This window comes from Polistes fuscatus, unplaced genomic scaffold (assembly GCF_010416935.1).
Source record: "Polistes fuscatus isolate 324 unplaced genomic scaffold, CU_Pfus_HIC Scaffold23, whole genome shotgun sequence".
Taxonomy (NCBI): Eukaryota; Metazoa; Arthropoda; class Insecta; order Hymenoptera; family Vespidae; genus Polistes; species Polistes fuscatus.
In genome coordinates this window covers 1,678,932-1,694,846 of record NW_025113100.1, presented here as the reverse complement: position 1 = coordinate 1,694,846, position 15,915 = coordinate 1,678,932, and the positions used below count along the sequence as shown (strand labels likewise).

Sequence of the window (15,915 nt, the reverse complement as noted above, 5' to 3'; positions counted from 1 at the left end):
TATATCTTTTACTTGTGGCCAAAAAGTGGCCCAACATTAGATATAGAAAAATATTATAAGACTATAGGAATCGGAGCCGCATATCAAACTCTTGAAACTGCGATATTCGAGGAAACCCTATTTTCAAAGTACATACACATTTTGTTCTAATTTATATTTAAAACTTTGATCATATAAATTAAATTCTTTAGTGCCACACAATTTTTATTTTCATCGTATATATATAGAGAGAGAGAGTTATATAAATAATGCTTCTCGAATGATACTAAACGAAAAGTGAAATATTTTTAAAAAAGCATTTTAGTTATATGCATTATTACTGGTAGTACATATATACACACACACACACACAGCTAATTTGACATATATTCAATATATGGCGATGACATCATTTCGTTACTCTAATATTATTAATTAATCAGGAGTAACAGAGACAGATATTAATAACTATTAGTATTAATATGATAGGAGTAATTAAATTTTTCTGTTTCCAGGTATTGCCTTTGTACCTATTTTTTACCTGAGTTAAAATATGCTGCTTAAGGTGTAAAAATGATATAACGCCGAAAAACAAAATAGAATTATTACCTATTTACCACTCGTGTTTTTTTATTTTTGTTTTATAATATGCAATTTATTTGAAGTGTTCACATTTTTAACTTTTTATATTATTTTTCTTTTTTCTCTTTTATTTTTTTTTAAGCTTAACAAATATGTGACTACAGAGAAAAGTGCATTATTTAATGTATTATTATAAGAGATATTTTTTTCTTTTCTTTCTTTTTTTACTCGATATAAGACATTTGCATAACGAGTGAGTTATATAATAATACTTTTAGGATTTAATTTTGTATAAGTATCTTATTTATTAAAAAGTATTATCTAAAATTCTCTCTATTTTTTTTCCTTTTTTTTTCTTTTTCATATTAAGCAATCAAACGCGAATATGCGAATATATGACGCAAATACTGCAAATATTTATTAAAACCTATATTGCACACAATCAATGCGCACTTCATAGACACATTACCTTTAAATTAAGGTACCGAGAGTACGAGGTATCGATGTGTACAAATTACACAAGAGGCGAATCATTACCAAGATCCATTTCTTCTACAGTTATATATAAACCTTCCTCTTCGTACGTAGATTCGTGCTTCGCTAAAACTTTCAGTAATGGTCGTAATTTCATCCACCATTGATACGTCGGAATGCGATGCCTGCGAAAATATTATCAAATTATAAAACAACGCAACCAAAAATAAAATCTAACCGAATTAATCGATAGAAAATAAAGTTACTATTAGTTAAAAATGAAACAGGGAAGAATTACACACTTACTCGAAATCAGTAACTTCTAAAAGTTCTGTGAATGGTGTAAACCTATATTGCCTTCTAACGATACCTAACATTACTGCACTAGTTGAATCAGTCGTATACGTGCGTCCTTCAGCGTTAATACATTTCTTAAATTGCTCACTAAACCATTCGACAGCTTTAGCACCCATTTTAGTACCCAAATTACGATCGAAAGGAGTCGGTGAACCACCTTGTTGCATATGACCTTTTAAATTAAAACAAGAAAATTAATTTCTCCAATTTTTTACAACTTCACAATATCCATTCCTAGAGACATATAAAATAAATGTATATTACGTAAAATTACCGATTATATTCATCCTACAACTGAACAATCCTTTTCCTTCTTCGCTAAACAGTCTTTGCATGAAGTCAGTGTTATAATTCAAATTGGCATTTTCGTTTCTAAGAATAAGTCCTCTCTGTACACCCTCAGACATTTTTGCAGCCATTGCTATTACATCATGATTTAAATCCTTGATATTGAACTTTTCCTCGAAGATATAAGCTGCATCAGCACCACCAGCTAGTCCTGCTACTGTTGCTAAATAGCCACAATAACCACCCATTGTTTCAATAATAAATACGCGACGTTTAGTACCTTGTGCTGATTGACGTATACGATCACAAATCTAGGAAGAAGATTATCATATAAATAAAATATAAAATATCGTATAAATATTATTAACAATTCGAGATAGTATTAGGAAATACCTCAGTAATTTCATTTAAGGCAGTATCACAGCCTAAAGAAAATTCTGTACCAGGAACATTGTTACTAATAGTAGCAGGTATCATAGCAATAGGAATTCGAAATTCTTCAAATTTGTCTCTGGCGTTATAGAACATAAGTCCTGTTTGATAACCCTATAAATAAATAAAAGTAACACCTGATCAGTAAAAAATATATCTTTTAAATATTAGGCTTTATAATATTATTAATCATAAGTGGGACACTTATTTAAAAGAGCAAATTAGGACAACCTAATATTATCAAATAAATATGCTAATAAACAAGAATTTTGTATCAACCTCAAATCCACCAATAATAAGCAAAGCTTGAATCCCAAATTCTTTCAATTTCTGAGCGATTTGAGGTAATTGATCATCTTTTGGCGGAGCACGTTTTGTTCCTAAGTAAGCACCACCTTGTGCTACCCATCCTGTTACCGAAGGCCAATCCATTAATTTAAATTTTCCAGACATAAGACCCAGTACACCGTCGCAGACTCCATAGACCTAAATTGTTATAATTTAATTGAGAAATTTGGTTAAAATATAAAATCAATATATTTCCTTTTTTTATGTACCTTATCTCCTCTGTAGATGCAATTTCGTACGAAAGAACGTACTGCAGCATTCATACCGCAAGAAGGTGAACCGATATGCATAACAGCCACCGTATGATGATCCTGAAATAAAATATATAAATATACATACATTTATATATTTTAAATACTAATAAAAATTCATGCTACGTGCATAGAAAAATACATTAAATTTCTTTATGTTTTGTACATTCAATCTGAAATGATAATTGATATACACAGTAAATATATACAGCTTTAGAATATTTTTTGTTCTTATCACAACAGGAATGTATTATTTAATAGCAGATTAACTCACTTGTCCGCACAGAGTGAGTTGCTTTTAGAAGAAAAAAGAAGAAGAAAATTAGAAATTTCAAAAAAGCGTTAAACTATGAATAATCTAATGTTGAATAAAAAATGAAGCTTATAACTATTTTATATAAATTTACCTTTGTTAATGTAGGACCATTCAATTCCTGAAGCAATATTACATAATGCGTAGATTATTAGATAATGTGTAAATATATTAATTAATGTATTTAATATATGCAGATATTTGTGTATATATATACAGAATAAAACTCGAAATAAGTGTTAGTAGATAAAATTATGCTTGTAAAATATTCATTATTGTATATAGAAAAATGTACGTTTATGATATCCTTTCTTTTTGTAGACTCTGCTATTAACAATTATTTCACCCTGTATATAAATACTGTTTTTTATTTCATAGAATAAAAAATCTGTAAAGTTTAGAATCGCAACTACAAATAATTGTATTAATACAAGAGTTACTTATCAAGATTTTCAATTCCAATTGTAAGAGAATGTATAATTAAAAAGAATTATTACCTTAGCATTAATGTCATAATCTGAGGGTGCTTTCAATCGAGTCAACATTTTGTACGTTTCCAAGTTACGAGCGAAACCTCTGTTAAATATTATAATTATGTGAACTTACAAAATCATATGAAATCATATTCCATTGAATTATTGAAACTACTTCATATCCCTTACTTTCCTCGAAGTTGTACTGCCAGATCCCAATTTTTATCTGCCATAGCTTTAGCTACAGCCTTTGTACGACGTACGCATTCCATGAGTGGTAATCTAACAGCTTGGTTTCCATCCAGTGTAACAACACAAGCTTCTGTTTCAGGTGTTGCTTCCATCAATGCCATTACAGCTTCTGCACCCATACGACATCCCTATAAAATATTACGAATTTCAATTTAAAAATGTCTACATATATTTATTGTACATAATAGATGCATTTAGTATTACGTATTGTAATTTGTAATCAATGAGAAAAGAACATACCAACACCCTGTCGAAAGCAGATGGATTACCACCTCTTTGGACATGACCCAGCACAGTGATTCTAGTATCCTGTTGTAATTTATCAACTACAACTTTATGTACTTTTGCAGCAGTAATAGGATCGCCATTCCTGTCAACAGCACCTTCAGCAACGATTATAATATTTAATCGTTGTCCAGTAAGACGTTCCTATAAGAATATTTACTATTTAGATAAAAAATGTGTGATTATTTCTTATTAATTGTATGTAAGAAAAAATGTGTACAATAACGATAGAAAATAATTAGCAAGCAAGTTATTAATCAATCCAAAATTATTATGAATAGCATAAAATATACGATATTTTAATAATTATAAAACATTTCTAATATTTAAAGTTGATATCTTCAATGTTAACTTTGAAACTTTGATTGTAATTTTACAGGATTTTAAAAAATCGTATATTACATTAGCTTTGTAGATGTAATGTTAGATTTTCAAATAATGGACACGAAAGCAAAAAAGGAAACAACAAACTACAAATTGACTTACCCCTTTATACGAGTAAGAAATTAAGAATAATTTATATATATTCTATTGGTACAAAGCTTTTTTATTGTTTAAACGACAAATAATAATACTGTAAAAAAATCTAATTTTTAATTTGTATAAAGATGCAACGTATAAAAAGAAAAAAGCGCAGTAATTAAATTTTAAATAATTGAAATAAAATAAAAATAAAAATAAAAATAAAAAAAAACATAACGTTAGCAAACCTGCAACAATTTTTTGCAGAGCTTGTTCGGCCAATCTTGCTCTGGTGGCCATTCTGGGATGAAAACAAAATCTGCTTCACAACAGATAGCTGCGACTAGAGCCAGGTAACTGTAATGGTATGCCATAAAAACTAGCTAAAGATAATATGTACTACACTTATTAAGTACATTTCCAATGACTTATTAGAGTCATAATACAAGGATTCATTTTAAATAGGATAAATAGAATTAATTGATAATGTATTCATCAGTGCATTTGGCATATCGAAACATATCTTCGTATTGAATATTACTTTTTGTTTTAATATGAAATCTAGCGTTTGAAATATATGATTGAATGTCCTTTAAAAGTAATGGGCTACTTTGTATTTAATTAAAAAATTAAAATATATTTATCTACAGTCAAAGGGATCTAACTATTTCATAGATTTTTATTACGATTTGTACGTAAATTACGTAGTTCAAAATTTGTAGAGCTGACAATTTGATTAGACATGCCTTTTGCACAGCTTCACAAACTTCGTCGACCCAATCACCTTTTGTTGGACATTCAGGAAGAAACGAATAACAAGCTTCGGTAGCCAAACTCGAGGCTATAGTCAAATACCTGAAACCTTCTGAATTCTGATTATTTTCAATATTTTTTGTTTTGGTTTTTTTTTTCCCAATTGAAATGATAAGTCTATGGAGTTTAGAATTGATTTGTCAAATGTAAAAAAAGGAAACATTTATGTCCACTCGCCCTCGTGTGTCCGGATCAGAGGAGGATTTTAAATGTGGTACATATTTGAAACATTGAAATCCATTCAGCAATTAAAGCATGATATTAAAAAATAAAAACATTTGTTGTTGTTAAGATTCTATTAGTTTAAAAGCAACAAAATGAAAAATTTGGAAAATTCATAAAACATGCCTGTTCCAACTTTTTACATAGTTTTTCAGGCCAGTCGACGGGTGGTGGACATTCTGGGAAGAAAACATAGTCTGCTTCTGCAGCTAGAGCGCCCACAATGGCCAAATACCTAGCCAAATGTTAATTTTCATTTTTATATTGTACCATATAACAGAATTTGGTAACCAACACACCAATGACTAAGTCGATATTAAAAAATGTAAAGGAATATTCAGAAAAGTTGGAAACTTTTATTATGGTGGACTCTAAAGATCGTCTACGACGAAAAGATAAAAAACTTTTCTTACTCCTAATAACTCTTTTTAGAAATGAAGTAAATTTTGGTTGTTTTCACAATCTATATATATATTAAATTAGATATTATACATACCCGCAATGTCTACCCATAACTTCCATAATAAAAGTACGTTGATGAGAATAAGCTGTGCTAACGATAGCATCAATACTTTCAATAATACGATGTAACGCTGAATCTGTTCCAATAGTCATGTCAGTTCCACAAAAGTCGTTATCGATAGAACCCACCAAACCGACGATATGTAAGTACTTGTATTTTTCACTCTGTTCAGGAGTTATTTCACCTAATAGATAAATATTACATATAATATCGAACGATTTAATGATTACGATTAGATCTTAATCTTGTTTATGTACCATTTTTTGTAAGTTCTTTCAAAAGATCAGCCCATTCTTCTTTAAAAAGATTAGCACCAGTTAAAGAACCATCACCGCCAATAACAACTAAATTGGATATTCCATTGGTTACTAAATTCTTAGCTGCTCTTAAACGACCAGCGCGTTCTCGGAAATCTGTACATCTAGCGGATCCTATCATTGTGCCACCCTAAAAAGATTGACGAAATTACATCATGCTGCTAAATTGTAAATAAATTAGAAACTCTTATCAAGCATCAATTACTAACCCTATGAATAATACATGATACGGATGACCAACTTGCTTCTACTATATTACTTCCTCCATCTACCATACCTTGGTAGCCTTCTCTGATAAAGAAAACTTTGCAACCAAGATATATGCCCATCCTCACGACTGCCCTTACAGCAGCATTCATACCTACAAATTAATTTTCAAGTATTATAATATGTTCTTTAATATCATAGAATTAAATACATTGATATAATAAAATGTATATTCACCTTGCGAATCACCACCACTGGTAAAGACGGCTAAGCCTTTACCCTTGTGACTTCCTGGTTTTATAAACTTGGTTTGTGATGCTGATTCTTCCCCCATAATTGTGCCGTTGACTTGACAATCTTTCTATAAAAAAAAGTATAAATTAAAATAAATTAATCTTTCAAAGGTATTTTGTGAGACATTAATTGTACAAATACTTTTATAGACAATCTACTTTTGTCTAGTCAAATTATTTTAAATTAATTATTTATCATTTCCTACATTCTATATTTACTTAAATCAATTTCATGTTGTACATTGTTACAAGAGCAAAATACTTCTGAACTCTCTCTTGACAAGTTGAAAGAATTTGATTTATCATCAGCATATGTATGTGCGGTATACACATCGGATTCTCTTTTAATATCATGATTTTTATTCGACATAATTGGTTTATTATATGCAATAGATTGCATTATTGATAGAACTTGAATCAATATTTTGCTATCTAGAATTGCTATCTATATTTGAGACTATAATTAATCATAAACACGATGCAGATTACAAAACCACGAATATATTATTAGTATTTATTTACTATTCTTTTTATAATTGTTTACAATCTATAGGATAAATTTGGAAGCAATAGAGAGAGAGAGAAAAGATCTCTTAACCTTGAAACAAAAATTGTCATTGCAATTTATATCTCTAATTTTCAAAGTAGAGTTTCTTTTGTCACAATAGAATATAATAAACGTTGCAACTTTAGCTCAATAATTTATGCATAATACGTGTATATAAAATAATAGTACATACATATGTATATAGAAGATAAATCATATTTTGGCAAATGTTAAAACAGTTTGATGTTGTATATCATAATGATTATTACATATAATTGTTTTATAAATATAGTATACAATAATATATATATACATTAAATTAAATTATATTATTTTATACATATTATTTTACCTCTATTATAATTTGAATAGTTTAACTAATCAATTTTTACTAAATTATGATTGAATTTGAATATAATTTAATTTTCATATTCGAAAAAGTGTTTGACAAATAAAAATAGAATAAAAATACGAAAGACACATTCAAACAATATTCTCAAAGGATCGTTTTGATTTTCGAAATGCAATGTTATTAATAAAAGAAACATATTTTGGCAACATTTCAAATGGTGGCACGTCAACAAAACGCGAAACTTTAACAGTATGATATTGATAGTAATACTAATGTATATATGTGTATGAATAATCGTCCATTGTCGAATAAAGCTCGATTCACAACGTTTCTCTTTCTTTTTCTGTGACAAATAATATAAAATATGAAATTCCAATAGTATGATATTGATAGTAATAAAAATGTATGTGTATACACAGTTAATAATCGTCAATTATTGGAATAAAGATCGGTTCACAACGTTTCTTTATCTTTTTCTGTAATGTTAATAATATGTATCAATTAAATCGTATCGATGTTAATGAACGTTCATTCAATATTAATGAATAAAATAACTGAGAAGATATTTGCATTCGAATAAATTGTACAACATTTAAAAAAGCGCTTAACGTTTTTTTTCCAGTATAATAAACTAACTTCGATATAAATTCAAAGTGTTCGACAATTCGTGCCAATTTATATGCATGTATATGTAGAAGTGAATGTAGCCAGTCGAAATATTGTGGATCGAGCTTTAATGTCAAGAGAACAAGTTAATTATCCACACCTAAAGTGGAACATTTTTGCATCATATTCAATAACATTTTATTTGTATAATTTATAGAATTATGATTGAAACGAGGGAAAAAATTGTCATACTGAAAAACTATGAATACTATAACTATATTATTATATGTAATTGATGTTTTAAAAGGAAGAAAGTATTCAATGGCCATTACTTACTTTTAAAGAAAATTACGCTCGAATGAGCGAACCAGACTACGATAAAACGTGCTATTCACTCACTCTCTTTCTCTCTTTCTTTCTTTCTCACTCTTTTTTTTATTATCTTTCTTTGATAAAATGTAGATGCTACAACTATCGAACCGTCAAAGACAAGACTTGCACTACGTTTGGACGACTGAAGGTGACCTTTAAGTTCCTATGCTCTACCACTGACCCTCCTTGAGCACGTGATTCTACACCATCCGATTCGTTCACCAATCAACGTTACCCGGCAATCATGTCAACCAATAGCGCGACGCCTTAAGCTCGCGCTGAATTCTTCGAATTGCTTATTTAAAAATTACGAGAATGCATTTCTATCAATTGTATCGTGAAAAATGATCTTTTATTACTTTTTTATCGTATCAAGATATCTCTTCTTCTCTCTCTTTCCCTTTCTCTCTATCTCTTTTAAGACTAACATTGAGACTTGAAAGTTGTTTTTTTATCAGACTTTGTATTAACAAACGAAAACATAATAGATGCAATTTAAATGATGTCTTGTCGAACTCTTGCGATTATCGATTAATACTTATGCATGTATATATGTAGGTATATTATATATAGAGTATGATAATAACTCTGCCTACATTAAATATTTCCTTTATTTACAATCGTAGAAAAAAACTTTAAAGAGAAAAATTACATTCTTGCAAGTAGGAGATCTAAAAAGTTCTTATGTTTTATACGTAAATATTCCTTAATGATTAAATTATAATTTTTCTTAAAAATATATTGTACATATACTTAAACTATAACATTTCACTTAAATATGAATGACTATGTAGATGATTATTTAATTCAAACAGTGAATAAGTAAGCTACTCGTGTGAGCCACTATAGTGGCTCATCGACCTGGAAAAAATAATCGATAAAGCCAATATAGTGGCAGGCCGGCTAAGGCCTATATCGGTAATTGCAGTGCTCTACCTTTATCCATCGACTGTCGGTAACTGCCACCGTCGGTAACTCCCACTGTCGGTAACTCCCACTGTCGGTAACTCCTACTGTCGGTAACTCCCACTGTCGGTAACTGCCACCGTCGGTAATATTTATAAAACATCGACCGTTTTTAATGAGAGTTTGTACTTTAATAATATTGACCGTCAGGAACCTAAATACAAAATATTACTGACGTAGAGTAAAAAAAAATTTTTTACCGACGGTGGCATTTACCGACAGTGGCAGTTACCGACGGTCGATGGATAAAGGTAGAGCACTGCAATTACCGATATGCGCCTTAGCCGGCCTGCCACTAAAGTGGCTTTTGCGATTATTTTTTCCAGGTCGATGAGCCACTATAGTGGCTCACTCGAGTGGCTTACTTATTCACTGTTTGAATTAAATAATCGTCAACATAGTCATTCATATTTAAGTGAAATGTTAAAGTTTAAATATATATATATACAATATATTTTTAAGAAAAATTATAATTTAATTATGAAGGAATCTTTACATAAAACATATACGAACTTTCTTTTTATACGGCTGATAATTTTAAAACATTTAGATAGTAAAGTACTGCTTTTATATACGGTAACTATTTAATAACAGACTTCGCAGATTAACTTCTATTATATTTTTTTATTATTATATCGCGACAGTTGCATAATCCTTCTGAAAAAGATATACATAAAAAATAAAGCGAATAAAAAGATGTTAAACAGTCAGGACTAACAGCTTATTTTAAATAGCATAACCATCAACTTTTTGTGCTTGGGTGATTTGTGATTGTAAAAAAAGACTATACTATATTATTGCATACAAAAAATAGATTATTTTTCAGTTCAAAAAGAATTACGTTTTGTAGAAAATACTCTCTCGGTATTATTGTACCACTTACTCTTTTAACCGAAGATTATAATAGATCAGTATCAAATGATATTTCCGATTGAATGACTAATGGACGGACCACATTTATAGGAGTCTTTAATGAACATTAATTCGCTCTATTCCCATATTTACTCGTTCGTAAAAAAAATCTTCACGAGGACTTGTTAAGAATTATGATACGTGTACTAGTGGGTAGCGGGGAGGATACGCTAGATCTTTTACGAATATATTTCGATATGATCGGTTCTGAACTTTTCGGTCATCACATGGGCTAGACTTCGGGACTTTTTTTAAGCCCTCCTACACGTAAGATAGCTACTGCTCTTCTTTCATCATACATATGAAATACTCTTGTGGTATTTCATCTATGTAAATTTGAAGCACAAGGCCCATTCTGTTTCAATTATAAAGTAACATTGATTAAAAGACATTTAACGAAAGACAAAGGTTTCTTTTGGCAATCTAATGAAAATTTCAGTCAGACGATAGGGTGAGATAGGTGCGTGAAGTGGTGTAATGGGGGGGTTGAGAGAGAGAAAGTCGATGGTAGGAGAACTCGTCGACACTTTGGTCGTCGAGGTTCGTTACGCTGCTCGCAGAAACGGTGGGAGTTTTGCCGCCCTGCTGCTGCCGCCCTCGGCAGAGATTAATTAACTAGATAACGGACGGTGGTTGCGAGAGAGAGAGAAAGAGAGAGAGAGAGAGAGAGAGAGAGAGAGAAGAGGATGGAAAATCTACGGACGAGGGATGTGGAAGAATCGAGAGAGTGTCGTTGAGCGGTCGTTCGAAGGGATTGGTAGGAGCATAGAGTAGCAGGAGCATGGAAGGAACACAGGCTTGTTGCGAGGACGAGCTATAAGGGCTTTCCTAGCCGGACGTTCGACTCTGAAGTATATCGACTGTGTCGCCTCATCTACAAGTCAATCAGGTTTGCGTGCTGGTCGCTCGTGAAGGTGGTTGGTACAAGTAAGTAAGTAGGTAGAACTTGGTAGGTGGCTATTCTACGAGCACCATCGCTGTCGAGCGCCTTTATGCCAGCCAGGTATGCAAGTATAATGTGCTGGCGCATATATGAATGCTTATGGTAATCCAAGCGGCAGGCTCGTTTCGACGTTGACCAGGATGCCTCCTCCTACCTCGACGGACCGACCCAACGCAAACTCCCCCCCCCTCCCTCCCACCATTCCTATCTATTCCTTGCTACTATAACAACCCTCTACTACGCGTCTTTAGTTACCTAACTCGTACTCCTACGTCATACATCGTTTCTCTACTCGATCAAGATCCTCCTAAACTTTCCTATCTTATACTATTTCTATTTTCCAAAAGATTTTCGTTGGAAAAAGCGATCCTCTAGTTTAACTCGAACGGTCTTTTCAATTGCCAACTATATCTCGATAGAGATCAAAAGGATACGATTAGAGGATATTAAACGAAATTCGATAAACCGTGATTTCCTCGAGTCCTTTAAAAGAAAAGGAAGAGAAGTAGAGGTATCGATGCCGTGAGTCATCTTACCGTTCTCGATCGATAGGGTTAAGTTCTGTTCTGGTCGAAGCGAAGTCTAGAACCCATAGTTCCAGTTCATGAACCGAACATAATGATAGCTAGCAGCCGGTCTGACCATGGACGGGCGATCATATCGGGTCGTTAACTGATATTAATAGCAGGGCGCGGTATATCTCCGCTACCCTCACCTTTCCCCCCTCCTCTTTCTCTTTCTCTTTCTTCCCCTTCTTCTCCTCTCTTCGCTCGTACACTTCATTCAACTTTTAGGGGATACCCTGGTGGTCCTAATTGTTACAAATTAAATCACCAGATATCAATACAAATCCCTCGAGTACGATACGCAACTCGTTATCCTCGATTTCTCACGTCCAAAATATCGAATCGTTACGATCGATATATTTTTTATTCGTCCAAACTTTCTTACCAAAGTTAGAGATCGTAAAATGAGACGCAAAACCCAGAGGAAGTAGTAGCAGGTACATCGAAACTCGCAATGAAATAGACTCTCGCGATAGCGGGACATCACCGAGGAGGGCATCTATTAGCTCGCGAATAAATTCTTTTTAATATGCCACACTAACCTGTTGAATGCGTTGCGTTCGTGACAAACGGTGATTACGTTTGCTTTTCTCTCCTCAGATTCATCTTTTTCTAATGACAAAGATCGTATCGCATAGGCCAATCCGACCTTCCCAAATAAAACCTAAGGGATTTTCGTATCTCGGCGAATAATATTTTTTTTGCAAAAGTACGAGAAAAAAGGGAAGGATTTTTTTCAAAGTATCTTTTATTCTTTAACGGCTAACGATACTTGGGGAAAAGATATTCTCGAATTAGAAAAGTGCGAATGTTTGTTTTCTATTCCGTAGTTAAAGAAAGGAAGAAAGAAAGGAAGAAAGAAAGTTAGAAAAGAAAAAAAGAAAAGAGAGAAAGGGAAAGCTTAGAAAGTGTGCCGTTAACGAAGACGGTGACTTTTGATATTTCCTGCTCCGACCATTAGCCAAGGTACAGGACAGAGAAGCGAGCCGAGGGTGGTTCTCGGGGTGGTTCTCAGGGTGGTTCTCAGGGTGGACGCGAGGAAAGCCTCAGGAAGTTCTAACTCACGGGCAAGGGGGCAAGCCACCCCTGTCAAGCTGTGCCAGCCCCTACCATTAACATTAACCGAGCATATACAGGGTGTTTGCAATGGCATTATCGATCGGCCTTGTGAAAAAAGACCAGCGAATCGGGCACTCTCTCTCTCTCTCTCTCTTTCTCTTTCTGTTCGAGTCGTGCAGGAAGCACCTAGTTTACATTCACGAAAGCTAACTCGAAACGCCGATAGATTCATTTTCGCGTCCTATCGTTCCTCAAACGATCTTTTCACGGTATAAGAAGTATGGAAAATCATGGATGATTTTTGATAGACCATACCTCTTCTTTTTCTTCTTCTTTTTCGATGATCATTCTTGTTTGGTACGAGCCGTAAAGATAGTATATTTATTCGTGCGTAACATACGGAATGGAGAGTTGCAACGACATCCCCTAACATTCCCCGTTTCCTTAGAAAATCCTGAATCCTACATCCGTTCGGACCTTTTCGGTCATGCGTGAAGTTTCCGATCGTCGGCGTCGACGACGACGATGCAACGAATATCCTGGGGTCATTCGATAAATAATCAAAGAAAATCTGTTAGAAATCTACTCGTATATATATATAGAATCGTTGCTACCAAAAGTAAGATGGGTGGGTGCGGGGGTGGGTGGGTGATGATCTTTAGACAATTGTTTTAAATTTCAATTGGAAGAAAAATAAAAATCAATCGTTTTTTCTTGTCTTTCCCAAGAGTATCGAATGTCAAAGGGGAATAGGAGGAGGAGGAGGGGGTGGGTGGTGTGGTATCTCGAGATATCTCGCGTATCGTTTTTTCTCTGGCGATTGGTGCGTCGAAAATCATGTCGCTATTCGCGACGTCGATCACGCGTTGTTGTTGGTTAACGAAGATGACGATAACGATAGATCGTGTTATCGTACGGACGTATCACGCGCGCGCGCGCGCACGTACACAAATACATGGTGGTGTGGTGATGGTGGTGGTGGTGGTGGTGGTGGTGGTCTATCGTGGACCGTATCGCGCGAACGTATCGAACGAACGTATCGCGTGGACACGTCTACCCGCCCCATGTTGGGTTTGCCAGTGCATCTATGAAAAGCGTAGACCGGGCACGTGTCGCTCGTGTCGCGCCCTCCTTGTTACTGCAATGCGTGGATCAGATAATTTTCGTCTATGCCCGGACATACATACGTAGATCGTTTATTCGCTTCTCTACCGAGATTTTATACGCGACCTTGTATCAAAAGATCAGACAAAAACATTGTACAAAGAAATATATAGATTAAGATCGAGATTTATTTTAACGGTATACGTATGTATGAATTATATTAATCAAAAGGAACGTTCTCTCTCTCAATTTTTAGACGCAAATTTAAGATCATCTGCAATTGTTAGTTTCATTTATATTTTTGATTTCTCCTAACGCGGATTCGAATTAATCGCATTAGGGAAACATCGACGCTGTATTAATTATGTTTAAGCGATAAGATAAAGAAAAAGAAAGAAAAAAATAGAAAATAACAATAGAGTAAAAATCCGAAATCCTTGATAGTATAGCAAGGGTTTAATCCAAAGGTCGAGAGGAAAGTTTTCTTCTCTTTCTATCCGTCAGCCTGTTACCCCTATCGAGAGAAAAGGGAGGTGGATGATCCCGCCTCTAAGGAGCTGTATCGGAGTTGGGCAAAAGGGTGGGAGAGAAGTCGCGGAGGGTTAGAGGGGCGAAGAAGGGTTCGGCGAGTCCTCCCCTCTGTGTGTGATATCCCTCCGGGGCGGAGGGAGGAGAGGGCGTCCCGGCGCAGGCTCCGATACAGCCAATCGTCGGACCGCGAGTGATAACGACGGTGCCGAATGCGTGCGTCCGCGTCTCTGGCCAAGTCCACCGTAACCGGTGGTCCACAAGGTTCTCCGCAAAAGCCCATTCGGCAAACGTTCCCCGTTGTCTTTCTCGTATCGAGATTACCTCGTGTTTTCCTTTATCTCTCTCTCTCTCTCTCTTTCAACACGAAACTCGAAACTCCGTCCATGCACGCGAGAAATCAACTCGCGCGATACTCGTTTGCGAAAATAAATGTGTTATTTTTTCTCTTTCAAACGTTTCTCTACCCCGCTCCGCCGTGTGTACGCGTGTGTATTAACGAACGCACCTGATTTTCTTTCCTACCCTCTGTTATAACATCGAATACGCCGTTGTGTCAATCGTAAGTCTTATTTCTCGATGTTAAACTGTACTCGCGTTTCCCTTTCATCGATCTCGCGTGCTAAACCCTTTTACTCTCTCGGACTTGATAATATAACCCCTTCTTGCTCTTTCTAACAACTCTCGTGTTTGTTGTGTTCTCGCGATCAGTGGTTCGTGATTCTCGACAACGACGACGACGACGACGACTACGACTACGACTACGACGACTACGACGATTAAGTTAACTTTGTTCGAGTTCGGCATACTTTCAACGACGTTACTTGACTTTAAGAGGAAGTGTTCGCGGACGTTTATCCAACTTAAATATAGTCCTGGATTCGACAGTACTGGATAAGATAACGCGCGGAACCCCGCGTTGACGGTGAGAATTTTTCATTTATCATTTTTCAACGAAATAATATGTAAATGGTCTGTTCTCTCTCTCTCTCTCTCTCTCTATTTTTCTCGAGGTCTCTTTCTCTGACGCAGAGATACGTTCGCTATTACCGGAAAGGTCTAATTGAATCAGAGTACAGGAAACGCGAG

The 15,915-nt window shown here is 34.3% G+C and overlaps 2 protein-coding genes across 6 annotated transcripts in view; one reads left to right on the top strand and one right to left on the bottom strand.

Annotated features, from left to right (window-relative positions):
* Positions 1 to 282: 282 nt before the first annotated feature.
* LOC122518131 (ATP-dependent 6-phosphofructokinase) lies at positions 283 to 8,980 on the bottom strand. Of its 5 annotated transcripts, none has more exons than XM_043636863.1 (17): positions 8,713 to 8,980; positions 6,816 to 6,939; positions 6,581 to 6,732; positions 6,312 to 6,501; positions 6,028 to 6,238; positions 5,658 to 5,766; positions 3,990 to 4,178; positions 3,687 to 3,877; positions 3,522 to 3,600; positions 3,119 to 3,145; positions 2,986 to 3,006; positions 2,670 to 2,771; positions 2,392 to 2,598; positions 2,074 to 2,226; positions 1,667 to 1,991; positions 1,342 to 1,564; positions 283 to 1,220 (listed from the first exon to the last, which is right to left on the bottom strand). In XM_043636863.1, exons 2-17 carry the CDS (start codon positions 6,910 to 6,912, stop codon positions 1,076 to 1,078), a joined length of 2,421 nt encoding a protein of 806 aa, XP_043492798.1. In that variant the 5' UTR covers positions 6,913 to 6,939; positions 8,713 to 8,980; the 3' UTR covers positions 283 to 1,075. The 5 variants fall into 5 exon arrangements, with proteins under 5 accessions (XP_043492798.1, XP_043492797.1, XP_043492799.1 ...); XM_043636862.1 differs by lacking the exon at positions 5,658 to 5,766 and adding an exon at positions 4,745 to 4,853; XM_043636864.1 differs by lacking the exons at positions 2,986 to 3,006; positions 5,658 to 5,766 and adding an exon at positions 4,745 to 4,853.
* A 6,448-nt stretch (positions 8,981 to 15,428) lies between these two features.
* The window catches only part of LOC122518074 (DNA-binding protein D-ETS-3-like), a 30,913-nt gene continuing 30,426 nt past the window's right edge, over positions 15,429 to 15,915 (top strand). The window contains exon 1 of the mRNA XM_043636757.1: positions 15,429 to 15,751. The gene's annotated coding sequence lies outside the window, so the exon portion shown is untranslated. The remainder of the gene's footprint in view (positions 15,752 to 15,915) is intronic.